Source organism: Anolis carolinensis, chromosome 2 (assembly GCF_035594765.1).
Source record: "Anolis carolinensis isolate JA03-04 chromosome 2, rAnoCar3.1.pri, whole genome shotgun sequence".
Classification (NCBI taxonomy): domain Eukaryota; kingdom Metazoa; phylum Chordata; class Lepidosauria; order Squamata; family Dactyloidae; genus Anolis; species Anolis carolinensis.
This window is the reverse complement of record NC_085842.1, coordinates 184,110,696-184,138,365: the sequence shown is the minus strand read 5'-3', so window position 1 is coordinate 184,138,365 and position 27,670 is coordinate 184,110,696. Positions and strand designations below refer to the sequence as shown.

The 27,670-nt window shown below is 41.6% G+C and overlaps 1 protein-coding gene across 2 annotated transcripts in view; it reads left to right on the top strand.

Moving 5' to 3' along the window:
* Nucleotides 1-370: 370 nt before the first annotated feature.
* Nucleotides 371-27,670, top strand: part of gripap1 (GRIP1 associated protein 1) — a 95,696-nt gene continuing 68,396 nt past the window's right edge. For both annotated transcript variants that reach the window (XM_008118383.3, XM_008118380.3), the window contains exons 1-12: nt 371-678; nt 6,319-6,385; nt 7,681-7,742; nt 8,499-8,525; nt 10,549-10,656; nt 13,869-14,034; nt 15,591-15,823; nt 17,555-17,602; nt 17,718-17,749; nt 20,923-20,970; nt 24,085-24,184; nt 26,585-26,662. In XM_008118383.3, the coding sequence (XP_008116590.1) occupies nt 637-678; nt 6,319-6,385; nt 7,681-7,742; nt 8,499-8,525; nt 10,549-10,656; nt 13,869-14,034; nt 15,591-15,823; nt 17,555-17,602; nt 17,718-17,749; nt 20,923-20,970; nt 24,085-24,184; nt 26,585-26,662 (1,011 nt within the window). In that variant the 5' untranslated portion in view covers nt 371-636. The remainder of the gene's footprint in view (nt 679-6,318; nt 6,386-7,680; nt 7,743-8,498; nt 8,526-10,548; nt 10,657-13,868; nt 14,035-15,590; nt 15,824-17,554; nt 17,603-17,717; nt 17,750-20,922; nt 20,971-24,084; nt 24,185-26,584; nt 26,663-27,670) is intronic.

Sequence of the window (27,670 nt, the reverse complement as noted above, 5' to 3'; positions counted from 1 at the left end):
CTTCCCTAGTTTCCAACAGACCTCACAACCTCTGAGGATGCCTGTCATAGATGTGGGCTAAAAGGCAGGAGAAAATGCTTCTGGAACATGGCCATACAGTCCGGAAAACTCACAGCAACCCAGTAGTTCCGGCCATGAAACCTTCGACAACACATTGACTCTACTACACATTGAGTATCTCTATGTTTCCCAAAGCCGGCCCTTTTTGTCGAGTTCCGCAGAGCTTGGCGTGTCTTCCCAAAGGCTTACGTCAAGGCACATTTCTATGATCTCCTAGAGCGGAAACTTCCGGATCTCTTCACTCTTTAGCGACACTTCTCCCTATCTTCTGCCTTGGCGTCATTTTGTGCCCGCCCCTCCCAAGCGCACTCTTCCGGCAAGGGCAGAGGCGGAGAGGGAGAAGAAACAGGCATAGATAGAGGGAGGGTAAAAAGCCCTGTCCTCTGTCCGCTCTCAGCTCCCTCTCTATGGTATTTTCTTAAAGTCACCACTCGCCTTTTTTGCTCCTGCCCCGACTCTTAATCTTTTTTTCCCCCTCCTCCGACTCTTCGGTTTCCCTCCGCCCCCCTCGCCTTGGTTTCTTCCTGGGTCGAACCAGGCGGGATCCGAATTGGGGGGCGGAGGGGGAGGAGGAAGATGGCGCAGGCCTTGTCCGGAGAGGAGTTCGAGCGCATGCAGGTGCGTGTCTGAACGTCGGGAAGCGTAACACTCGTGTCGTATCATATGTAATGTGATGGTTGGCCTGGGAGGGTCCAATTGCGGGGATGAGATGAGAGCTGGATGACGTAAAGATCCAGAGTTAGGGAAACACGCGTGTTTGGGAGGCTCGTTCACACGTTACACGGAAGCGACCTCCTGTCTAGATTCAGCGGAGGGGGTTGCAGCCTGGCTGCCATCTCTGCGAGATGGAGACTTTTGTATACTGTGCTCCTCCACAGGTGCCATCAAGCCATCTGTGAACAAGGATGATGGGATCTGTGGTCCAGCATCAATTGGATGACCACCAAAGGTGCATCTGCACTGTAGAATTCATGCAGTTTGGCACCGCTTTAACTCGCTATGGCTCAATGCTATGGAATCATGGGAGTATTTGGTCTATGTGTTGTCCAAGGCTTTCATGGCCGGGATCACAGGGTTGTTGTATGTATTCCGGGCTGTATGGCCATGTTCCAGAAGTATTCTCTCCTGACGTTTCGCCCACATCTATGGCAGGCATCCTCAGAGGTTGTGAAACGTCAGGAGAGAATACTTCTGGAACATGGCCATACAGCCCGGAATACATACAACAACCCAGTATTTGGTCTTCTCAGACCAAAACTGAGGCCCCTTTCAGACAGGCCCTGTATCCCAGAATCTGATCCCAGGTTTTCAACTTTAAACTGGATTATATGAATCCACACCGCCAGATAATCTGGGATAAACAGAAAACCTAGGATCAGATGCTGGGACATAGGGCCTGTCGGGAAGGACCTTGAGTGCCTCACTGAACTAAAACACCTAGGATTCCATTGCATTGAGCAATGGCATTTAAAGTGATAATGATAATAATAAGGATAGTTTGGAAACATTTGGAAAAAATAAACATTGACAAAATTACAATCTGTCAACTGCAAAAGACCACCATACTGGGATCTGCGTGCATCATCCGAAAATACATCACACAGTCCTAAACACTTGGGAAGTATCCGACTTGTGATTTTGTAATACGAAATCCAGCATATGTCTCGTTTGCTGTGTCATACTATGTCTTTGTGTCAATAATAATAATAATAATAATAAACTTTATTTGTATTCTGCCCTATCTCCTTGAGAGGACTCAGCGGATTCCGACAAAAAGTGGCAAACATGCAATGCCATAGTACATTCGTAAATGTATTTAAACAAAGACTGGATGGCCATCTGTCAAGGGTGCTTTGAATGCGATTTTCCTGCTTCTTGGCAAGGGGTTGGAATGGATGGCCCACAAGGTCTCTTCCAACTCTGTCATGTCATTCTATGAAATACAAGTACAAATAACAAACTAGCCAGATCCCAAAATAAACCAACATCTAAGACAAAATTATATGATACAACCAGAAATTAAATAGCATAACCTGTCAATTAATTTACATCTAACATAAAAACATAAATATACATAAACCACAATTAAAATTCATTTACTAGTTATTAACATTATTATAAAATGGTGCCAAACTGCATTAATTCCACAGTGTAGATGCACCCAAAGCCCCTCCTCTCTTTTAATCTCCCTAAGGGCTGTTGGTAAAACTGTAAAGGCTTACCCTTCCTCTCCTTTACAGTTTACCCCTTAAGGACCTTTGAACCTAGAAGAGAGGAGCGGGACTCTGTGGCCATCTGAAAGATGCTGGTCCACAATTCCCAGCATTCCTCCTCACAATTTACTGAGGCTAATGGGAGCTGCAGTCCATCCACATCTGGAGGCCAAGTTTTTTCTGACTAGCCCTCCTTTTGGCATGAATGCCTTCCTTCTTCCCGTCATGATCAGCCTGTGCACTTTGGTTGAATACAGATATGTATAGTTGACCCTCTGTTTCCATGGATTCAAGCCTCCATGGTTTTAAGATATTTAGAATAAATTCAAAAAGCAAAGCTTGATGTTGCCATTTTATATAAGGCTCATCATTTGACTACGGTATTGCATAATAATGGGAATGTATATTTGCATTTTTGGCATCCACTGGGGATACTTTGAATCCACCATATTCGCATACCTTGTTGACATGATTTCTCAGCATCCTTTGGCAAGGATTATAATCTTTTGTTTGCTTCCTTTCTTGCCCACATCTGTGAAAGCTGATCTTGAAGGGCTTTTTCAATTCTGCTTTGCCTTGCTGCCTTTTATCCTTTCTTTGGGAAGGAGCAGCATTTGCCCCTCTTTGATTTCATCTCTTTGGTTCAACTTCCCAGTTATCACAGCCACATTGCAGATAGACTCTTCCAAAGGGCAAAAAGCCAGTTGTTGCTTGCCTAAATGCATTAACAGTGAGTTATTCACTTAAACAAATGGCCTTTGCAGCAGCTGGGTTTATGGAACAATGACATGAAGCTTGGTCTGCTGATGGAGGCTCAGAGGAGGGCTGCTTTGGTATCAGGAGAAATGAGCTGGGAATGAAGGGGGGGGGGGCGTCATGTGATAAACACAAGGCCACTTTCTGAAGCTGATTTCTTTTCTTTCTTTTTTTCTTTTTAAAAAAAAGCTTTTTGTGATACAGTATGACTCCTATATCTGCAGGAGATGCAATCCTGAAATTGCAGATAAGAGTGGATTCTATTGACATGAAGGGCTTTGGGCCAAGAATAGCAGAATTGTACTAGAGAACCTACAACAAATATGAAACTCAAAGCCTGCGGGTCAAATCTGGCGCGCCATGTCATTTTATGCAGCCCTTCAGATGTTGGACTGCAATTCCTGTATTCCTCATCATTAGACATCCTGACTAGAGCTGATAGGAGTTACGATATAGTAACATCTGGAAGAGTGCAGTTTGTTCTGTTTAGCACAGTAGTTCTCAACCTGGGGTACCCAGATTTTTTTGGTCTTCAACTCCCAGAAATCCTAACAGCTGATAAACTGGCTGGGATTTCTGGGAGCTGTAGGCCAAAAACATCTGGGAACCTCAGGTTGAGAACCACTGGTTTAGAAGGATAGGGGGGTTTGAGATTAGATACAAGGCTTGTGGATATGATGCCTGATGTTTTTTAATGTTTCCCCAACTTCAGAGCACAAGTGCTGTTTTGTGGCAATTTCCATTACCCCCAGTCTGCATGGCAGATGACGAAAAGTGATGGGAATGGTCATTCAGTAACATCTGGCGACCCAAACTGGGTATAAACTAAAGAGCACTGACCACTCTGTGAAAATATATATAATTGTCCCTCTGTATCCATGGATTCAACAGCCTTTTGAAGGCAACCATAAGGCTGTCAGGACCCTGGCTGCAGAGCACCAATAACCTTACACAGAGGCCAGTCTCTATCTAATATCTTTATTAAAGAAATATATAAAATCAATAAAAACAAGTGAAGAATATAGTTCAGAAGCAGACCTTTCAGATAAGGTCAAATATAGTCCAGAAATGTATTGTCCAATATAAGATATTAGAGTTCAAAGTTTTAATCCACTTGACCGAAACACACACTTTGCCAAGCAATAGTGTGGGGAAATAACAGAGTCTTTAAAGTCCAATGAAGCTTGACAACAAGGCTGGAAATAAACTTGATTCTTGACTAGATCCGTGACTGGAGGCAAGACGAACATGAAGCATGAAACAGAGTCCGTGGTAAAACCGTGAGACAAGGCAAGGCTTGAAGCTTGATCCGGGAAGGAAGGAACTGGGATTACGAAGTCCACACACGATCTCTCTCCTCAAGCTGATCAATTGACTCCGCAAAGAATCCCTCGCGCCAAACACCTATATTGGGTCTCGTTTTCCCGCCAACAGAACTCTTTCCCTAGAGAACGAGAAGCGAAACCCAACTCTGTCCAGATGCATGACTCCTTAGAATTTCCCAAGGGAAGCAGACCTAATCAGCCATTTGTTTGGCAGCGATTCTCAGGCTTCTCCGATTAGCCTCCCTGACTCCCCTATCTTTAGAATAATTTTCCCTCCTGGAAAACGGGGGGGAGTTCTGCCCAAGGCCTGTTTGGCTGAATTCTTGAGGGCAAACATCAACATCCTGCAGGTGAAGAGACTCCGGCTCTTGCTGAACCGGCGAAAATCCCATGTTTTCCTCTTCGTCTGCCACAATAGTACTAGGAACAGGACTACAAGGCCCATGAGTCATCACAAAGGCTGATGTGGCCTTTGATGAAAATGGGTCTGACACCTCTGAACTTGAAAGTTCCAGGAAGAATATTCTTTGTCAGACACAGATAAATGAAAGTGGTGATACTTTTCCTATGGATACAGGGGTCATCCTTGCAGTTGTCAGTGCATGCTGTTGACTGAGTAGACCAGGGGTCCCCAAACTAAGGCCTGTTGGCCGGATGTGGCCCTCCAAGGTCATTGACCTGCCCCTTGCCCTCAGTTTTAGACTTAGGCTCACCCTAAGTCTGAAATGACTTGAAGGCACACAACAACAACAACAGTCCTAATTAACTTGACTATCTCATTGGCCAGAAGCAAGCCCACACTTCCCATTGAAATCCTGATAGCTTTATGTTGGTTAAAATTGTTCTTATTTTTAAATATTGTATTGTTCTTTCGTGTGTGTTTTTTGCATTACAAATAAGACATGTGTAGGAATTTGTATTTTTTTCAAACTATAGTCTGGCCCCCCAACACTCTTAGGGTCCTCTGCTTTAAAAGTTTGAGGAACCCTGTAGTAGACGGAGTTCTTTAATGTTGAGAAACCGCTAATTCTCCCAGGGAAGAGAACAAGCTAATGAGGAGATCTGTTGTTCACAGAACAAAAAGTTTGGGGTTGAATGGAGAGGGTCAATTAGGAGACCAGCAAGTGGAAGCTCCTTGGTTAATCTGGACCATTAGGGGGGTAGGATTTGGCTGGCTGGTCAAACAGCATCTTAAGAAGCAAAAGAGACAGTACTAGAACTCACCAAGAGGCTCTTTTGGGAAGTAGCTATTGGATCTTGACCAGTCCAAATCATTGTTTAGTGTTCAGGAAAGCTTAGATCAATGGTAAGCAATGGTTGGTCCTCCAGATATTGTTGCACTGAACCTCTCATCTTCCCTAGGGCTAGTGGGAGTTGTACTTCAGCATCATGTGGAAGACTATATTTTCCATCAAAATAGCTTTCCACAACTTGGAAGCCCCCTCTCCCAATGAGTTTCGCCTGCAACTCACATCATCCTTGGCCATGTTGACTGAGATGATTGGAGAGGGGAGTTCCATTGTGTTATTCTATAGCTATTGTGTACTAAAGTAAATCAAGTGGGAGGAATGTTGCCCTTAACAAATGTTGAAGGACCAATGGGAGCCCTTTTGTTTTTACTCAAAGGGTTGCGTGCATATTCTGTGGCTCCTTCTCAATATGCAGTGCAGAGAGCCGTTGAACTTCATTAGCCAGTTTTGTGGGCACCAGATTTCCATTCTCCACTCCATGGTTTCCTCAAATTAGACTGTTTCATTCCCACAATCTGTAAAAAAGAGAATTATGAAGATTTATTTCTTTAAAATGGAATGGCACTGTCCGTAGTTTGCGAAACTATGTATAAATTGTATCTCAATAAGTCTGGATTCCAGTCCAGAGCTTTCCTGGTCCTTACTACAGTCTGGATTCTGCCTTACTTATTGGCTTCACCAGTCTTTTTCAACTACTGCCATTTCTGTTGCTAGACCCAACTCCTGGAACTTCGGACACAGAATTACCAACTTTCCGATGAACTCCGCAAGAACACTACTGGTAAGAAGGAGGCCTTCTCTGGTTTCAATCTCTCTATATATGCAAGGCTCTCTTATTCCTTTTACAAGGACGAGAAAGAGCCACCATAATAAAAGTAAGCCTTTTTATCCTGAAAACTATCAAGAAAAGAGCACATTTCCTGAAAGAAGAATCAGGAAAATAAGATTTTGACAGCAAACAGAAGGTCAGCTGCTGTCCTCCCATTCTTTTTGCCTTGTTTTTATTTGTGCTGCCCTTTGAAATGGTCATATGACTGGTCAAACAAATATATTATTATTATTATTATTATTATTATTATTATTATTATTATTATTATTATTATTATTATTATTATATTCATGACTGCAAGGCTTTTTTCCTGTGAGATACAGTCTTGTTGCTCTGATTTCTTTAGTGTAGGCAATTGGTTTCCTGTACCTAATGCCACAGTTTGAAAATTCTTTTTTTGCTGGTAGATGCCCATATCAGTGCAAATTCTGCATTTATATCCCCACATTTGACTTGTTTTTATCCAAGTATGTCTTCCTGTAAGTGTGATTTTAATATGTTTTATTGATTTGTTTTTATATTGTTGTGCTTTTTATACTGTCAGTATTCACCTGGCCCTGGCCCCATGTAAGCTGCCCCAAGTCCCTTCAGGGAGATGAAGGCGGGGTATAAAATAATAATAATAATAATAATTATCATTTAAAAAGTGGGATATAAATAAACATAACAACAACAACAGTAATTTAGCTGTGTAGTCTTCAGGTAAATGAGAGCCAGCATAATATCGGGATTTGAGCATTAGACTAGGACACTGGGAAATTGAAGTTCAAATCCTTGCTCAACCATGGAAGCCCACTGGATGACCTTGGGAAAATCACACTTTCTCAGACAGAAGAGCAAGAACAAAGTGTGAATCAATTCTGCCAAGAAAATGCTGTGATAGGATCACCATACATCAGAAATTACTCAAAGGCACACAACAATACACAACAACTTCAGATAGATGTTCTTATTATGAGGCTACAGGTTCATTCTGCCTTATAGCAACTCTATCCTAGGGTTTTCTTGATGAGATTTGCTCAGAGGAGGTTTGTGACTGTCTTCCTGTAAGACTTACCTAAGATCATGTACTACATTTCTGTAGTGAAATGATTCAGATCCTGGCCTCCTGGAATCATAGTTCAACATTTATATCACTATATCATGCTGGTTCATCATTGCTCCATGTACATAGAATTACAACATAATAATGGCTTAGTCTCTAAACGATTTCATTGGTTCTGAATCTATTTTCTTTTTGTTTTTAGAATTAAATGGTCTCCGGCAACGGGTGGCATTTCTGGATAAGGAATTGGCCAAGTCTCAGAAGGTGAAGTGATATTATATTAGGATGTATTTGTGTGTGGGTGTATAGAGTAGATAATGGGCCTTCTTTTTACACACATTGGACTTTAATCTGCCGGGCACTACAGATGCACACTAGCCTGGAAATACTTGTCATGACTGAATTACAGTTGTAAGCTATGGTGACACCCGGTTATCTCTTTTGAATTTGGGATTCAGTTTTTTTTTCTTCAAATCATTACAGGAATCTGCCTCTGGTGCCCCGTATTCACCTTTACTCGGGATTGTAAGAAACAGTGCTCTTTGATTAGGGATGAATAGCATGTTGCCCCAGATATTGATCAATATCTAAAGGATTGAATACTTAAAAACAGCAGATTCTGATAAGTACAGTAGAGTCTCACTTATCCAACACTCGCTTATCCAACGTTCTGGATTATCCAAGCCATTTTTGTAGTCAATGTTTTCAATACATCGTGATATTTTGGTACTAAATTCATAAATACAGTAATTACTACATAGCATTACTGCATATTGAACTACTTTTTATGTCAAATTTGTTTTATAACATGATGTTTTGGTGCTTAATTTGTAAAATCATAACCTAATTTGATGTTTAATAGGCTTTTCCTTAATCCCTCCTTATTATCCAACACATTCAACATTCTGCTGGCCCGTTTATGTTGGATAAGTGAGACTCTACTGTAGCAACAAGTGATTTGTCTCTTCCTCCCATGCCTATGTTGTTGGTATGTTCTCACCTTTTGTCTTTCTTTTGCAGGCTTTGAGCAAGAGCAAAAAGGCTCAGGTAAGGCTTCTTGTGCAAAGTCATTTGCATGGTCCTGATTACCACCTAATCCAGATGTTTGCCATTATTAGTCCACACCTTCTTTGTTTTTCTCTTCCCACTTGTCATTAGAGGCTTTCCTCCCTTTCCCCTGTCATGCCCCTTTTCTAAATAGCCAGAGTGAATTGGTAATTTCAGATGCAGCTAGGGGGCTTTCCAGACAGGCTCTATATCTCAGAATCTGATCCCAGGTTTTCTATTTATCCCAGATTATCTGGCAATTGGGATTTATATAATCCAGTTTAAAGCAGAAAAGCTGGGATCAGATCTTGGGATATAGGGCCTGTCTGGAAGGGCCCTAGGTCTATCCTTGCTTGTCATATCTCCAGCCCAGATCTTAAAACAGATAAATACATTTTAAAATTGCCTTCACAAATATTTATAGGAACTGAGATCTAGTTGATCATAGGTGATCTAATGATGCCCTAATTTTTGTGCAATTTTAGCTTGTAAATGTGAATTAATGGAGAGAAATTATTTAAAGAATCATGTCTTCCTTTACAAACCTGCCTTTGTTTGGAGATTTGAGGCCAGCCCTACAGGTACATTTGATGGACACAGAATGGGAGCTTCTTGGCCGCTGCCCACAGGCTCCAAATCTCTTTTCCCAGGGAGCTCAGACTAGAATCCCACTTCTGTTATACAGATGGGCGAAGATCTTTCTGTCCTGACATATTTCTTAGTACTGAGTTACAACTACAATTATACAATATGCTGGACTTTCTGTAACCTATGCTGTGCTGTTTTTTTTTAAATAGCTTATGTTTTAACTGGTTTTAATTTTTTGATAATTTAATAATCTTTTAATTTGTGTTTTGTGAATGTTAAACTTGTAGTTTGGAGCAACTTGGACTCCAAACTGGGAAAAAAATGTGGGTATAAATATAATTAGAACAACAACAGTAGAAGTGGCCTATGCAGCAGAGAAAAAGCATATTCCAAAGATGCACCATCTATGTAAGCAGGAGTTCTTTTTCAGCTTGTTCCTCATTTTTCATTACATTCTGCCCAATCAAATACCTCCAGCTACCCACACCAAAATTTCCGGACATCTGCATGAACCTAATCAATTTGTCGTAGAGAAAATAAGTCCTTTTACCCAGGCCTTTGGTTAAGATCGCCTTTTTCCATCACAATTATTATGCTCCTCGACCTTTTGTACTGGTCGCTCTTCTCCTGATTCCTGATTACTTGATATTATTCAGGACTCCTCCCTACCTAATGTGACCTTAAATGATTACTCATAATGTGCACCTTGCTTATCCACTATTGCAACCTCATTGTTTTTAATTTGATGTTTTAATTCTGTGTTGTGTTTTTTCGCCTATTGTGTATATTTTATTATTGGTTTCTGTTGTTGTCCTTTGATGTTTCATATTTTATCATTGCTTGTATTTTGATTTTGCTGTAAGCCGCCCCGAGTCCCCTTCGGGGGAGATGGAGGCGGGATATAAATAAACTTCTTCTTCTTCTTCTTATTCTTATTATTCTTATTATTCTTATTATTATTATTATTATTATTATTATTATTATTATTATTAGCCATGTGTGGCCCTCAGGATCCCATATTGTGACCCCTAAAGCTCCTCAAAGCTCCTCATTTCTGTGGGTGATTTTTCACACATCCCCAGTGGTTCAAAATCCCAATGTTAGGTTTGCTCCCATGACCCTTTGCAAACCAGATTTCAGCCAGAAGCAAAACAAAAAGTGATAACATGTCACATGAGGAGCAAGGGAACTGTAGGGTGGGAAATTATCATCTCCTTTGGAGTTGATTATCCCTGTCATAGAGCTGAGTGGATCTGTATCTTGGTGGGAAAATGGTAGGAAGTGATTATGGGGGAGCATTTCCTAGCCTTGGAAAGGAACTCAGCTTGTTGCATGGATACTGCTCCACCTTGAAGGAAACTGAGCCTTATCTTCTGGCTGTCTATCAGTTCTCTTCATGTCCTGTTGCTAATGTTTCTCTTGCTCTCTCCTCCAGGAAGTAGATGCCTTGCTTAGTGAAAATGAAATGCTTCAGGGAAAACTGCACAGCCAGGAGGATGATTTCAGGCTGCAGAACAGCACCCTCATGCAAGAGCTTTCCAAGGTACTGGGCTGTAAAAACAGTCTCTGCAGTGGCTCCGGACACCTGTTAGAGGGCACTGCACAACACTAGACACCCGCTCTTGAGGATGGTGGCCTCAGGTTGTTGTTATTTATGTATTTATTTATTTATTTTTCAAACTTATATGCCGCCACTCCCCTAGGGCTCGGGGCGGCTTACAAGAACCGGCTAAAATCAACAATTTAAAAACATCTTAAAAACATATTTAAAAAACATCTTAAAAACATCCTAAAAGCACCTTTTAAAACATCAATAACAAAACTCAAAAGCCTGTCGAAACAGGTGTGTCTTACATGCCCTGCGGAAGGCCGACAAGTCCCGCAAGGCACGAACTTCAGGTGGCAAGGTGTTCCAGAGAGATGGCGCCACTGCTGAAAAGGCTCTGCGTCTAGTTGCTGTGAGATGCAAGGTCTTAAAACTGGGGATTTCCAATAGGTCTTGGTCCTCAGAATGGAGGGATCTCTGGGGTTTGTAGGGAGTGAGGCGGTCCCTCAGGTACATCAGCCCTAGACCATGTAAGGCCTTGAAGGTAAGCACCATCACTTTGAAAGTGATCCGGTGCTCAATTGGTAACCAGTGCAGCTGCCGTAAGATTGGTGTTATGTGGCATCTTATCGAGACTCCCGCAAGGAGCCGGGCAGCTGCATTTTGCACCAATTTGAGCTTCCGGATCACCGACACAGGAAGGCCAATGTAAAGGGCGTTACAGTAGTCCAGTCTCGAGATGACCGTAGCCTGGATCACCGTAGCCAGGTTGTCCCTAGACAGATAGGGGGCTAGCCGTCTAGCCTGCCGAAGATGAAAAAAGGCAGTTTTGCTAATGGCGGAGACCTGTGCCTCCATCGTCAATGAAGGGTCCAAGAGGACTCCCAGACTTTACCAGTAAAGGTGGGCGTAGCGCTTCGCCATCCAGGGTTGGCAACTGGATATCCCCACTGGCCGGTCGGCCCAGCCATAGGATCTCCGTCTTTGCTGGATTCACCCTCAACCTACCTTCAAGTCACTTCCGACTCATGGCAAACGTATCACAAAATTTTCTTGACCAAATTATTTTCCTCCTCCGAGATTGAGAGAGTTTGCCCAGTAAGATCACCCAATAATTTTCAAGGCCCAAGTAGGCATTCAAACCCTGGCCTCCCACAGTTTCGTAGTCCAATACAATGACACAAAATTCTTGTGTAGTCTCCAAGGAAACATCGTGGGAGCACAAGAACTACCCTGATGTTGGAATGGTCTTAGCTAACTTTCATACTGTTGTAACTGGGTGTATTGGGAGGACAAATTCGAGATCATGATCTGAGGGCTGTGGTTGCTTTTGGGGTATGATGGTGGTTGTGAAGAAACTGCCACCAAGTTATTTGGTGCCATTACTACAAGGTTTACCCTTCCTTCCTTCCATCCTTCTGACATTCCTATTCCCAGCAATAATTGAGATGAGTTATAATTGAATTGAGTTTTTCCAAGCAGGAGACCTCCTCTTAGTCATTGTTTTCTTTGCTCTTCTTTTAGTAGGTTGGTGGAGGTTGAGCAGTGAGGGTGGGATCCATTTCCAGATGGTTGGTATGATCCTTGGCTTCCTTCCAGCCTTAGCAGTGTGAAGTTGATGCATAATAAAAGAGAGTAGCATTCTTTATTGGTGGTTCTGCAAAGACTAAAGATTTGGGAAAGGAACTGCATGAACGTTCGAATAGAGTGGGCTCCTGTGACTGCTTTTTAAAAAGGGATTTAAACAGGGCAGACGGAGAGAGTGAACCAACTTTCTGGATATTATTGGACTACCGTTCCCGTCAGCCTTAGTCAGTCTAAGCCTGGGAATAGAATACAGTACAGGCAGTCCCTGAGTTACAAACACCCGACTTACAAATGACTCATACTGAAGAATGGGGATAAGACAACAGGAAATGAGAGAAATCTACCCCCAGGAAGGGAAATTCACTCCTGAAAGAGTTATCATGGGGAAAAGATGGCACCACTAAAGCTTTCTCACCAATCTTTGTTTTCACAACAAACCATTTTTCTCAAAATCGAATTATCACAGAGATGGGAAGCGAGGTGAAAGGGGCACAGATAGGAAAGGAAACACCACAGAGGCATTAACCCTTCCCTGTGCTATCCAAAGCTTTTTCTATCCATCTGTCTGTCTGTCTGTCTGTCTGTCATCTATCTAAATCTATATATGGCTGGAGTTACACTTAAAAATGTTCCTGTTCTGGCTTACATACAAATTCAGCTTAAGAATAAATCTACAGAACCTATCTTGTTCTTAACTTTGGAACTGCTTAGAGTCTCTTCACATTTGTCCACACAAATGGGCTACAGGTCCCTGCAAAAAAGGAAGAAACATGAATAAATAAAGACGGCAAATGCTATTTTTTCTGAAAGAACTTTTCATTAGGTGTTTGTAGGTTGTCCAGCACAATTGTGCGGTAAGCTTCTGTTGTAAATTGATTGGAGAATCTTGCTGGCAAACTAAGGTAAAGGTTTTCCCCTGACCAGTCATGTCTGACTCTGGGGGTTGGTGCTCATCTCCATTACTAAGCCGAAGAGCCGGCGTTGTCCGTAGACACCTCCAAGATCATGTGGCTGGCATGACTGCATGGAGCGCCGTTACCTTCCCGCCGGAGCGGTACCTATTGATCTACTCACATTGGCATGTTTTCAAACTGCTAGGTTGGCAGGAGCTGGAGCTAACAGCGGCTGCTCCCGCCGCTCCCGGGGCTTGAACCTGGGACCTTTTGGTCTCCAGCTCAGTGCTTTTACACACTCCGCCACCGGGGCTCCCACACAAATGGGCTACAGGTCCCTGCAAAAAAGGAAGAAACATGAAAGAAAAAATAAAGACGGCAAATGCTATTTTTTCTGAAAGAACTTTTCATTAGGCATTTGTAGGTTGTCCAGCACAATTGTGCAGTAAGCTTCTGTTGTAAATTGATTGGAGAATCTTGCTGGCAAACCTACAAGTGCCTAAAAAGAACATGTTGTTTTCCATTTCTGTGGGGCAACAGGAGTGAATACAGCAATCCCCAAATAATCAAATTTGCAAGTGCTTAACCCGCAAATACGGAGGGATGACATTCTTGAAATTAAAATATTGCACAAATAAATTTTCTTTTTGCTTTCCCTTCCACTATTGTTAATTTTGTGTTTGTCCTGATGCTGAACAATACCTTCTGTGCTCTTCTTGTTCCTTCCAGCTGTGCACTCAAATTGAGCAGCTTGAGAAAGAGAACAAGACCCTCAGGGAGGGTGGGTCAGTGGCAGGAACAGGAGCCGAGGAAGGAGCCTCCCCGGCCAGCCCTGTGGATGGAGAACTGCTGCGGCTGCAGGCAGAGAACTCTGCGCTACAGAAGAACATGGCAGGTACTGCTCTTGGCGGCACTGGTCTTGGGATAAAGTCAGGGAAATCATGGGAATGGGAAAGGGGAAGATATTTCACCATTAAAAAGAGCTGCGCCATCATGAATTCAAGCAGTTGTGGATTTTAGATTTTGGAATACAGTACTTGCATTTGCTTATACACAGATAACTATGTAACAAAATTTGAAAAAAGTGTTTGTGTGATACTTTGAAAGTAGTTGTTATACTCCAGAAAATTTGTTTTTGTGGCTGCCACAGTCTATGTTGAATTGGTTGAGTCTCTATGAAGTATTCATTGAAAAACTATAGCAAAATGTGCTGCAGGGTGTCCCGCAAAAACAAAGTTTTTGCTATTCAATAAATCTTTCCCCGTGTTTTCATGATAGAACCAATTAGGAAATGACATTTATAATCCAGGAAAAAAATTGTGTTACATTGTGTAATATCTAGGACAGTGGTTCCCAATCTTTGGTCCTCCAGATGTTTTGGACTTCAGATCCCAAAATTCCTAACAACTGGGAGTTCTGGGAATTGAAGTCCAAAACAACTAGAGGACCAAAGATTGGGAACCATAGATGTGGGAGATGGAATCCCAAGTCTGAACATGAAATTCCATTTATGTTACATATACACCTTGCACACCCTCAGAAAGCAAAAGTGTCACTGTCTCAATCATCCCATGTGGACAATTTTGAATTTGGAAGTATGTTGGATTTCTGGATATGGATGCTCAAGCTATACTAGCCCAGCACATGTGGCACACTAAGTTGATCTTGTTCAAATCACATCGAGGTCAAACTAGCATGTATGTGTAGATCTCAGGTGGCTAACCAATGGCCATCCGAGTCGTGTTGACTTTTTGGTTCTCATCAGGGATAGCCAACCTAGTGAGCAGCGAGGCATGATGGGAATCATTCATTAGCATCTGCAGAGCTCAAGATTCACCTTCCTGTGACTCAAAAGTTCAGGCAAATGATGAAAGAGCAAAAACAGGAGAAATTGTTAAAAATGAGCAAGCAAAAGAATGGGTGAAAAACTCGGGGCTATGTCTGTTTTTATTGTTGCTTTTATTGTTGTTTTTATTGTTTTTATTGTTATTTAAAGCCAAGTGTATTGTTTTAATCTATTTTTGTAAACCGCTCCGAGCCAAACTGGGAGTAGCGGTATATAAGTTTAGTAAATAATTAAATAAATAAATAAATAGCAGAAAGCACAAGGCATCGTATGTTGATTTTCCCTCTTAGGTCTTATTGCTGGGGAAAATAGAAAACTTGAGAGTATAGTTTATTTTTAAAATCTAGGGGTTGATGACATAGTCCCAATCTCTTTGTGGGAGAACCCATCTTACAGTTAGACTGTTGTTCTCCTCCTCATTGGTGGGGTAGTAATGGCAAAGTGCTCACTAAAGTTTAAAGCTGGGAGTAGAAATGATGACTGTTCAGGGCAAAGAGTGTTTTGTGGGGCAGGGATTGGACTCTAGGGGAACCTACAGCATGTTGCATGTGAACTTCAAAGTTGGGCATCCACAGGGCTAGTTTGGAGTTACTCTGCCTCTTTAGCATTGCAGGAGCGCTACGAGAAGGAAGTGGCTCGGCAAGCCGAAAATCGAGGCGGTGGAAAGGGGGACGCTTCTCTGGAGCCTCCGCCCAGTGGGCAAGAGAGTGTGGAACCTCAGGCATCTGATGGTGGAGGTGGCAGTACCTCTCAGCAGCTGCTCTCGGAGGTGGAACTGAAATGGCAGATGGAGCGGGAAGAGAAGATTCTCTTGAAGGAGCAGCTGCAGAACCTTGAGGTAAGAGCTCTCCTGAAGCACTGCCTCTTGGGGACCAGTGGCTAGCAGTCTTGGCTGGTAAGCAGGATGTGTGCTATTGCTGCAGTGTGGTTCCCATCATTTCTCAATATCCCTCCTCACAGTGGGTCTTTGGTATCTGCTGGCCGTTGCTTTCAGGACCCGCTGGGGACACCAAAATTTATGGATGTTCAAGACCCATATACAGGCTGTTTCAAAATGATGGACCCAGTTTCAAAGCAGTATATTTGCCGGGCTGTGGCGCAGGCTGGAAAGCAAGCCAGCTGCAACAAATCACTCTGACCAAGAGGTCATGAGTTCAAGGCCAGCCCGTGCCTGCGTCTTGTCTCTGTCTCTGTTATATGTTGTGGCATTGAATGTTTGCCTTTATGTGTGCATTGTGATCCGCCCTGAGTCCCCTTCGGGGTGAGAAGGGTGGAATATAAATGCTGTAAATAAATAAATAATAAATGCCCTGGTGGCAGAGTGTGTAAAAGCACTGAGCTGGAGACCGAAAGGTCCCAGGTTCAAGCCCCGGGAGCGGCGTGAGCAGCCGCTGTTAGCTCCAGCTCCTGCCAACCTAGCAGTTCGAAAACATGCCAATGTGAGTAGATCAATAGGTACCGCTCCGGCGGGAAGGTAACGGCGCTCCATGCAGTCATGCCGGCCACATGACCTTGGAGGTGTCTATGGACAACGCCGGCTCTTCGGCTTAGTAATGGAGGTGAGCACCAACCCCCAGAGTCAGACATAACTGGACTTAACGTCAGGGGAAAACCTTTTACCATATTTCATGATGTAAACACATTCCAACTACACTAAGAGTTACAAATGGTTTAATGGTTTATAAAGTTATCAGTGTACAATAAAGGTGTCCCCTATGTAAAATGATATCCTCCGTGTAAAATAAAAAGGTTGCTTTTTAAATGTTATTTTGGCATATTTTTAATCCATGGATGGTTGAATTTGTAGATACAGAATCTTCAGATACAGAAGGCTGACTGTGGTGCTGTATAGGTAGCCCTCTGTATGTATGTATTCTGATTCCACAGACTCCACAACTGGAAACTATTCAAAACAAAAAACTCCAAAAAAGCAGACCTTGATTTTGCCATTTTATATAAGGGAAACGATTTTCCAATGCTGCTGTATGTAATGGAACTTGAACATCCATAGATTTGTGTATCCATGGGTGGTCCTGGAACCCAACCCAAGTGCTCAATATGCTGTTTTAGCTGGTGTGAACTGATGAGAGTAGCAGTCCAACAGGATCAGGAGGTCTTCACATCCATATCCCCTGTGCTATATAGACTGAATGTTAAGAAATCCCCTATTCATGTCTTTGTTTGCATGGGGAAAAGGTAGAAGAATCCTGAGGTGTTGATAGTCAGTTGCCTCTAGTTTCCTTGTGTTTGGTCAGAGGAAAAGAGATGGCTTTTGTTTCTTCCTTGCCCTCAACTTAGATCAGCTTGTACCTTATGCCAGAAACCTTCTGAGCACTGGATGTTTTGGATCACAGACCCCCACCATTCCTTACTATTGGCTGCATTCAATAGGGCCCCTTAGAGCTCAAAGTCCAATGCGCCTGGAGGGTCAAAAGGTCTCAGTCATCTTTTATAGAATCAGTGTTTGTGCAGTGGTGGTGGTGGGGAGCTGGAAGGATTTATCAAAGAAAGCATGTGATGCATTTTGAGCACTTAAATATTTCTGCCCTTTTGTTTATTCCTCATGCAGACATCCAAGACAACAGAAATGTCCCGTTTGCAGCAGGAACTCAGCAAGGTGAAAAGACAACACTGTGTGTGTGTGTGTGTCAAGGTGGGGGGAGTAGGGGATGTAGTTGTAAGTTGTGATCACAATTATCTGTGTTAGCTTACAGTTTTTCTTTCCTGTGCAGCTTGCTGAGAAGCTAAAGAAGAAGCAGGAGAGGTATGTTTAGGAAGGAAAAGGGACTCCACTAAGGTAGGGAATGGGATTCATTTTTATTTAGTGGGTCAGATGGCCTACCTTACTCAGCTAAGAAGTATATTAGCATCTCAGAAATAGGTACTGCCAAAGCTCTGTCTATTCTGTATGTTTGTGGAATATATCTGGCATACTGAAACTATTTAGCATTGGTTTAAAATTAAAAATAAATTGCTTTCCCTTCTAACTTGGAAGAATTTTAAAAATAGTTCATCAAATGGATAACATTTATTCAGTTTGCAGTGACTTTGGGGAAACTCTCTGTCTCGTTTTCTCCCTTTCTTCCAGTTATTGTAAGGGAGGAAGCAGATCACCCATATAGACTCCATGGAGTTCAGTGAGGTGTCCTTGGTGAGGTGATCCAGTGTGTCCCCATGACTGTAGCAGAATTTGAAAAAGGGTCTTCCCAGGGCTCATGTCACTACATCACATTGGAACCATAGGCAACTCTGCATTTTGGCCTTTCATTTTAACTTACTCTCTTTCTGTGTATAGTGAGCCCTCATTATCTCCTGGGGTTTGGTTCCAGAACACTCCCAAGGATACCAAAATCTAAGGATGCCAAAGTCCCATTATATGTAATGGCGTAGTACAATGGCATCCCTTATATAAAATGGCAAACGTTTGCTTTTTATTTTTAAAAATATTTTTGAGCCATGATTTGTTATACAGTGGGGGGAAAAGTATTTAGTCAGATACCAATTGTACAAGTTCTCCCACTTAAAAAGATGAGAGACACCCGCAATTGACATCATAGGTAGACCTCAACTATGAGAGACAACATGAGAAAACACATCCAGAAAATCACATTGTCTGATTTTTCACAAATTTATTTGCAAATTATGGTGGAAAATAAGTATTTGGTCACCAACAAACAAGCAAGATTTCTGGGTCTCACAGACCTGTAACTTCTTCTTGAAGAGGCTCCTCTGTCCTCCACTCATTACCTGTAGTAATGGCACCTATTTGAACTTGTTATCAGTCTAAAAGACACCTTTCCATGACCTCAAGCAGTCACACTCCAAACTCCACTATGGTGAAGACTAAAGAGCTGTCCAAGGACACCAGAAACAAAATTGTAGCCCTGCACCAGACTGGGAAGACTGAATCTGTAATAGGTAAGCAGTTTGGTGTGAAGAAATCAACGGTGGGAGCAATTATTAGAAAATGGAAGAGATACAAGACCACCAAAAATCTCCCTCGATCTGGGGCTCCACGCAAGATCTCACTCTGTGGAGTCAAAATGATCACAATAACGGTGAGCAAAAATCCCAGAATCACACGGGGGAATCTAGTGAATGACCTGCAGAGAGCTGGGGCCAACGTCACAAAGGCTACCATCAGTAACACACTACACAGCCAGGGACTCAGATCCTGCAGTGCCGGACATGTCCCCCTGCTTAAGCCAGTACATGTCCAGGGCCCACTGAAGTTTGCTTGAGAGCATTTGGATGATCCAGAAGAGTATTGGGAGAATGTCATATGGTCAGATGTAGCCAAAGTAGAACTGATTGGCAGAAACACAACTTGTCGTGTTTGGAGGAGAAAGAATGCAGAGTTACTGTGAAGCATGGGGGTGGCAACATCATGCTTTGGGGCTGTTTCTCTGCAAAGGGACTAGGGTGACTGATCCATATGCATGAAAGAATGAATGGGGCCGTGTATCATGAGATTTGGAGTGCAAACCTCCTTCCATCAGCAAAGGGTACTGAAGATGAAACGTGGCTGGGTCTTTCAGCATGACAATGATCCCAAGCACACTGCCAGGGCAATGAAGGAGTGGCTTCGTACGAAGCATTTCAAGGTCCTGGAGCAGCCTAGCCAGTCTCCAGATCTCAACCCTATAAAAAACCTTTGGAGGGAGTTGAAAGTCCGTGTTGCCCAGCGGCAGCCCCAAAACATCACTGCTCTCGAGGACATCTGCATGGGGGAATGGGCCAACAGTTGGGAACAGTGTGTGCCAACCTTGTGAGGACTTACAGGAAATGTTTGACTTCTGTCATTGCCAATAATGGATATATAACAAAGTATTGAGATGAACATTTGTTATTGACCAAATACTTATTTTCACCATAATTTGCAAATTAATTCATGAAAAATCAGACCGTGTGATTTTCTGAATGTGTTTTCTCATGTTGTCTCTCATAGTTTTCTCATGTTGTCTCTCATCATAGTCTACCTATGATGTCAATGACTGGCCTCATCTTTTTAAGTGAGAGAACTTGTACAATTGGTATCTGACTAAATACTCCCCCCCCCCACTGTATATGTAGATACAGAGGGCTGACAATATGCTATGAAAAGCTTGGGAAGTTACTGTTTGTAACTACAACTTCTAGTGTCTCCCTGCCAGTGTAGTGGCCATGTTGGATATGGGAACTCTGGAAGCTGTAATTCAAGAAAATAATGTTTCCAATCCCTGTCAAGGGTTGCCAGATTTCCTTTTCCAATCAGCAAGGGCACACACTACCTGTGATCACATGGTCCAACAACAAAAATGTTTGTACAGTAGAGTCTCACTTATCCAAGCTAAACGGGCCAGCAGAAGCTTGGATAAGTGAATATCTTGGATAATAAGGAGGGATTAAGGAAAAGCCTATTAAACATCAAATTAGGTCATGATTTTATAAATTAAGCACCAAAACATCATGCTATACAACAAATTTGAAAGAAAAAGTAGTTCAATGCGCAGTAATGTTATGTTGTGATTACTGTATTTACGAACTTAGCACCAAAATATCATGATATATTGGAAAACATTGACTACAAAAATGGCTTGGATAATCCAGAGACTTGGATAAGCGAGGCTTGGATAAGTGAGACTCCACTGTATTGGGTTTTAGAGTCGTATCTGGGGGTTATATGGAGTGCCGATTCAGAAAATTACATTGGATAAACCCCTAGTTTCTTAGACATGGTTATCATTGTTTTCTACAGGTGAGCAGTTGGTGGCTAGTAGATGCCATATGTTATGTATCTCAAGAGCTAGAGTGGATAGGGGAAAACATGCCATTTTTGGAATCAACAGATCAAATATACCGAGAAATGGGGCTAGCATTTGAGGCACCAAAATGTGTGTTGGCCAATGATTTTTCCTTCTCTCCTACTTATTTGTCTTATTTTTCCTCTCTTATCAGTTTTCTACGCCTTCAAACAGAAAAAGAAGCTCTCTACAATGACAGCAGGTATGGGGCTGGGTAATGAAAACTCCAGTCTGTGTATTGAACCATAGTTGTATTTGATGCAGAGTCCAGACCTGTCTGTAGTATAAATATGGGGCAGGAAAATATTTGACTGTCTTGACGTTGCTGTTCTGTGTGTCCTATCATTCATTCCTCTCCTTGGCTCTGGGCTGATAGGGGCTGCCGTCCAACAGTTAATTTGGAGGGAGCCCCACATTCCCCAATTCTGTTGTAGAAACAATTGGCTCTGATTGTAGAGCATTTTACAATTAGCTATGTCTCTGGCAAGTGGCACGCAGGGGAGGGACCTAAGGAAGCAGCAGCCGTAAAATGCAGCTCCAGAAGTCCTTTCCATTTCTCCAGTCTCAGCAAGGAGAAGGTCATGGCAGCTTGGCAAGCGCCATTACATAAAGCCTGGCAGAACAGATCCCAGGGGGCTGAGCTGAGTCGGCCAATCGATGGCTCAGAACAAGTTGCATCTCACGCTCGACTGTGCTGGAGCGAAGGTGGCTGGTTGGATAGACGGAAAAGCAAAGACCTTTGCCTTGCCTTGTGCCACACCTGGGGAATTCAAGCCTTTTTTTTCTTCCCAGCCTCCTTGACATACAGCTGCTGAGGCTATCTCACCTGCCTTTACTTCATTACCTTTGGACCTGGACTCATAATGGGAGCTCTAGGCAGTTTACAAATAAGGTTGTTGTATGTCTTTCGGGCTGTGTGGCCATGTTCCAGAAGTATTCTCTCCTGACGTTTCACCCACATCTATGGCAGGCATCCTCAGAGGTTGTGAGGCATGCATAAACTAGGCAAGGAAGGTAAAAATATATATCTGTGGAGAGTCCAGGGTGTGACAAGAGTCCTTTGTCAGTTGGAAGCCAGTGTTAATGTTTCAGTTAATCACCCTAATTAGCATTGGAAAGGTTTGTCTCTTGCCTGGGGGGAATCCTTTGTTCAGAGTCATTAGCCGTCCTTGGGGCTCCTCTGTCCTCAGAGTGTTGCTTCCCACCTACTGTTCTGATTTTTTAGTTTTTTTTAATACTGGTAGCCAAATTTTGTTCATTTTCACAGTTTTCTCCTTTCTGTTGAAGTTGTCCATATACTTGTGGATTTCAATGGCTTCTCTGTGTAGTCTGACATGATAGTTGTTGGAGTGGTCCAGCATTTCTGTATTCTCAAATAATATACTGTGTCCAGTATATAGTTTACAAATATGTTAAAAGCAAAACCAAAAATCAATTCCAGTCCATAACATGGTGTCAAAATAAACCGCAGCAAAGCAAAATGGATAAGTAAGCAGACTAAAAAGTAAGAAATATGACAACACCAAATGTTCACTGAACAAAATTAGTTTTTTGCAACCAGATGCCCACAAAAGGCTATAAGAGTAAAGTCAAGGTGAAACTATCAGGACAAATAGTTCCCCAGGCTAGATGCTGCCAAAGAGGAGAGTCATTTCTTTATGAGCCAGAGGGAGATTGTGGATCACTGGAGAATTTCTGAGTATCATTTCCATCTCTTCTTTGTTGTTTTGATTTGTGTTTAGTTAAAACTGCAGAAACTGGATTTTCAACCAGTGCTTAAAATAAAGGGGGGGGGGGGGGAGGCGCAAACTATTCATTGAATGAAATTTTCACTTTATGGAAAAAGCCATTGCAATACCTGGGGAAATAATGATAGCCAGGGAAATAATCCCTTTCTGCTTAAAAAAAAGCAATCAAAGTCTTGTGAGTAAGAAAATAGAGTTATGTGGGCAGTGGCTGGTGAAAAAAGCTGATGGAGAGACTAAATAAGGTCCGGAATAGAAGTGATTAGTCATATTGGTTGCCCTTGGGTGTTTTCCCTTTATGGAGCAGCAGCTGCAGAGAGATGCCATCCAAATCATGGTACAAGGTCCTTACACTGAGCTCCCAGCTCACATCACAGCTGCTGTTGAGGCAGGAGAAGGATGGGGAAGAACTCCTCTCTTATTGATGATGTTTGCATTTTTTTAAACCAGAGCATTAAAGTCAATATTTTTCATGGGATTATTAGGTTTTGGCCCTTCCTTAGTATGGTACGAATTTGCAAATGCAGAATTAATTTACATACACCACTAAAACTTGCAGAATTAACAAGTATCTCAAATATAAGTTGACTACCCAAAATTGTTATCGCTGGTTAAGACTGCAACCCTTTGCTTTCTGATGGTTCACCATAGAGATTGTTTGTTTCATGCCTAAAACTATCAAAAATATTGTGTACAAAATTACCGTCAAGCTTTGCTTATAAAGTACATATAAAACACCAATTAATTTCCTGGGATATTATGAACACATCTCCAAGATATCCCATTGTCCCCTTATGCCCAGCTGCGCCAGGCTGTGGCGCAGCTGGCTAGTAACCAGCTGCAATAAATTACTGCTGACCTGAGTTCGAAGCCCGGGTCGGGTTAAGCCCCCAACCATTAAATAGCCCGGCTTGCTGTTGACCTATGCAGCCCCGAAAGACAGTTGTATCTGTCAAGTAGGGAAATTTAGGTACGCTTTATGTGGGAGGCTAATTTAACTAATTTACAACATCATAAAAACTGCCAGCAAAGGAAAGGAATGAGGAAGTACAGCCACTAGTGGACAGTGAAGCAACAGCTCCCCCTATGGCCGGAATCGTGAAGCTGGAAAAAAAATGTTAAATGCCTCTGTGTCTGTCTATATATGTTGTTTGTCTGTTGGCATTCAATGTTTGCCATATATGTGTTCATTGTAATCTGCCCTGAATCCCCTTCGGGGTGAGAAGGGCGGAATATAAATACTGTAAATAAATAAAATAAATATGTGGAAATTCAGGAATTCCAAAATTCCCAGAAACAATTAAAAAAAAAGACAAAATTGAAATCCAAAATGCTTCTGACTCCAGCCTGTTGTTTTAGTAGTACTCAACCTGTATATAAAATTAATTGTTTAGATAATTTTTATCCTGCTCTTCAGGCACAAAGGCACTCAGAGCACTCAGAGCAGCTTTTATGTAATGCTATCTAAATGTCTTTCAACAGTATTGGAAGAAAGATGGGTATGCCATCTCACCTTGGTGCCCCATCCTCTGTAAAAAAAAAAAAAAAAAGCTCTCATTGTCACTTTTTAGGACTAAAATTGAGGAGATTCAACAACGGAAGGAGGAGGACCTCAAGTCCCTACAAATTCGCAACCAGAAGCTTCAGCAGGAACTCCAAACTGCAAACCAGGTAGGCGTCACCTTTCTTTATAGTTGAAAAATTGCCTTTTCTTTGTTCTCTGGCTGAAAAATGAGTTTCTTGACCTGGTCCAGAAAAAGAACACAATGGTGAGAATGTTGCATTGCTTATCCTGAAGTGTTACCTTGCACAGAAACACACATAGGATCTTTGTGTGACAATTGTGGGGTTTGAGAGAAAAAAAACCAGTAATGTTTTTGTGCAAGATTATTGTTTTTCTATGAACTCAGCAATCTCATGCAAAAAATACCAATGGAGTTATCTAGAAACAGTGTTTTTGTGCACAAAAGCCCCATAATTCTCACACATAAAAAGCAGATGTACAAAATAATTTCACAAAGCAGGATATGGAAATACAGGGTGAAAGTTTGGCAGATATATAATTTTTTTTCATAGTGGGAAGAAAAATGCTTAAAATATCTATTATCATTAGTGAAGACTAAATAATCAAATAGTTTCTTCTTTTTTGAAGGATTCTGACGCTATGTATTTACAAGATCTGTCTTTATCTTAAGGTCAAAATACTCTGCCCCTGTAACAGAAAAACCTTTAAATAATGTTTTGGTGTTTATCAACTTAAATTTCTCCTTCCATTTGAGTTCTTCCTCCTTGACCCCTTCAGTCTCTGTTTTCTAATCTGTAAAATTTGAATAACTGTAGCATAAATATCTTCATCTCTGGGATTAACTGCCATAGCATGAAATAGGAAACTTGAGAACCTCAGTTCTTTTATAAGGAAGCTGTATTTCTTTTTTACAGAGAACCTACAGTACTTCACAAATCTATCATTCTCTGAGTTCTTGGAGAAAAGATATGCAGCTGTTAGATAATAGAACTTTAATAATAATTTTAAAATTAAAATAATTTTAAATATTCTTGTTTTCCAAAAATGTTTGGATGTAGTTTAATATTATTTTATAAATTTGTATATTTAAAGAACATGTATTGGTTAGTTTGGTTTGTATTATACTGTATTTTTGGTATTTTATCTGGACGGTTTGTTATATTGTATTGTTTTAAACTTTATTATTCCTCCCTCCCTTTGTGTAAATATTTTAGATTGTACCCCTTTTGCAGGATCTGTTATTTTTATTGATTTGCTTGTAAAACACCATGTACATTGATTGCACTATATCATTGGTTCCCAACCTTTTTATGACCAGGGACCACTTGACCAGGGACCGCTTTGACCAGGGACCACTCTTGAACATTAGTAACAAAAGGGCTACAAATCAATTTTTGGTCAACTTTAGATTCGGTTTGGTTATTTGAGGTGCTGATTCAGAAAATTGCATTGGATAGACCACATCAGCTCTTATTTTTGATACAAAACAGTACTCACCATCTGCTCGCTCACAGAAAACCGCATTTAATAATCTTGAGCTGATGTGGTATATCCAATGCAATTTTCTGAATCAGCACCCCAAATAACCCCAGGAACAGGCCTAAAATGAAGACACCAAGGCGCCCCTGCTTCCAGGCGCCACATGGAAAGGGTCTGTTCAGGGGGAGGGAGGAGGAGGAGAAGCAGCAGTCAGGAGACTTGTTGTCACGCCTTTTGTGGGTAATCAGCCTCTTCCCACCCATCCAAATCATGGTACAGGGTCCTTACACTGAGCTCCCAGCCCACATCACAGCTGCTGTTGAGGCAGGGATGGGGAAGAACTCCTCTCTTATTGATGATGTTTTTATTTCAAAGCCCTATACTTTTTACTTAGGCGATCTCTTGTTGTCCAAATATGATTGGCACTATAAGAGGGTTTCGTGAGACCAGTCATTCTTGTTGCAACGGTGTAGTAATGGTGAGGCTATTGGGAACCATTGCACTATATAGATAAATGACAACGATGATGATGATGATGATGATGATGATGATGATGATGATGATGATAGTTATCTGCCATTCCTCATGGCTGGAGCTAGGACACAAAACAATTAAATTGCATTATCATTAAATACATTAAAACACATATATTAAAACATATTTCTATAAGATACAGTAGAGTCTCACTCATCCAAGTTTCTGGATTATCCAAGCCATTTTTGTCGTCAATGTTGTCAATATATTGTGATATTTTGGTGCTAAACTCGTAAATACAGTAATTACAACATAACATTACTGAGTATTGAACTGCTTTTTCTGTCAAATTTGTTGTCAAACATGATGTTTTGGGGCTTAATTTGTAAAATCATAACCTAATTTGATGTTTAATAGGCTTTTCCGTAATCCCTCCTTATTATCCAAGATATTCGCTTATCCAAGCTTCTGCTGGCCCATTTAGCTTGGATAAGTGAGACTCTACTGTACACATATTTATGGGGTTGATGGTTCACCGGTGAAACTTTTCCTTGTATCCCAGTCCCTGGTTTAACTTGTTCCTTCCATTACAGGGCTTTTCAGAATTAAAGGACCAACTTCAGAGCCGTCGGAAAGAGCATGAAGTTGCCCTGCAAGCTCTACATGACCAAGTGAGTACACCTACATGTATCCTGCCATGAATAAGAGCTCCTTATTTAAGAAATTCCGGTCAGTATTGAATAGAGATGTAATGATACAGCATGTGGCCCTCTGGTACTGTAGATTTGTACGAAATAGTAAATCATTCTGTTTGAAAACGCATGTTGCCTTCTTGTTTGTCTTTTGTGAACTCTTACTAAGAAATCCTCCAACACAATTTGAATTTGGTGCTAAGAAAAGTGGAGTTCTATGAATTGTGTTTCTTATGTATATTTGCACATTGCTTGTTCTGTATAATTTTGCCTCTACTTTCCTTGGATGGGACAAAGATTTTTTCCCTAATTAGTGAAAACCTTATTTGCAACCCCCCTTTGATATTTCAGTAGGTATCACCCTCTCTTAAAAGCACATATTAACAGCCACAATGATGGGAAATCTGCAGATTCTGTTACTTCTAGCACGTTTGAAACTTTTTTTGATACAGTATTTATTTATTTACAGTATTTATATTCTGCCCTTCTCACCCCAAAGGGGACTCAGGGCGGATCACATTATACATATAAGGCGAACATTCAATGCCTTAACATAGAACAAAGACAGAAGACAAACAGGCTCTGAGCTGGCCTCGAACTCATGACCTCTTGGTCAGAGTGATTTGTTGCAGCTGGCTGCTCACCAGCCTGCGCCACAGCCCGGGCCTACAGTAGAGTCTCACTTATCCAACATTCGCTTATCCAATGTTCTAGATTATCCAGCGCAGTCTGCCTTTTAGTAGTCAATGTTTTCAATACATTGTGATATTTTGGTGCTAAATTCATAAATACAGTAATTACTATATAGCATTACTGGTATTGAACTACTTTTTCTGTCAAGTTTGTTGTAAAACATGATGTTTTGGTGTTTAATTTGTAAAATCATAACCTAATTTTATGTTTAATCGGCTTTTCTTTAATCCCTCCTTATTATCCAACATATTTGCTTATCCAACGTTCTGCTGGCCCGTTTATGTTGGATAAGTG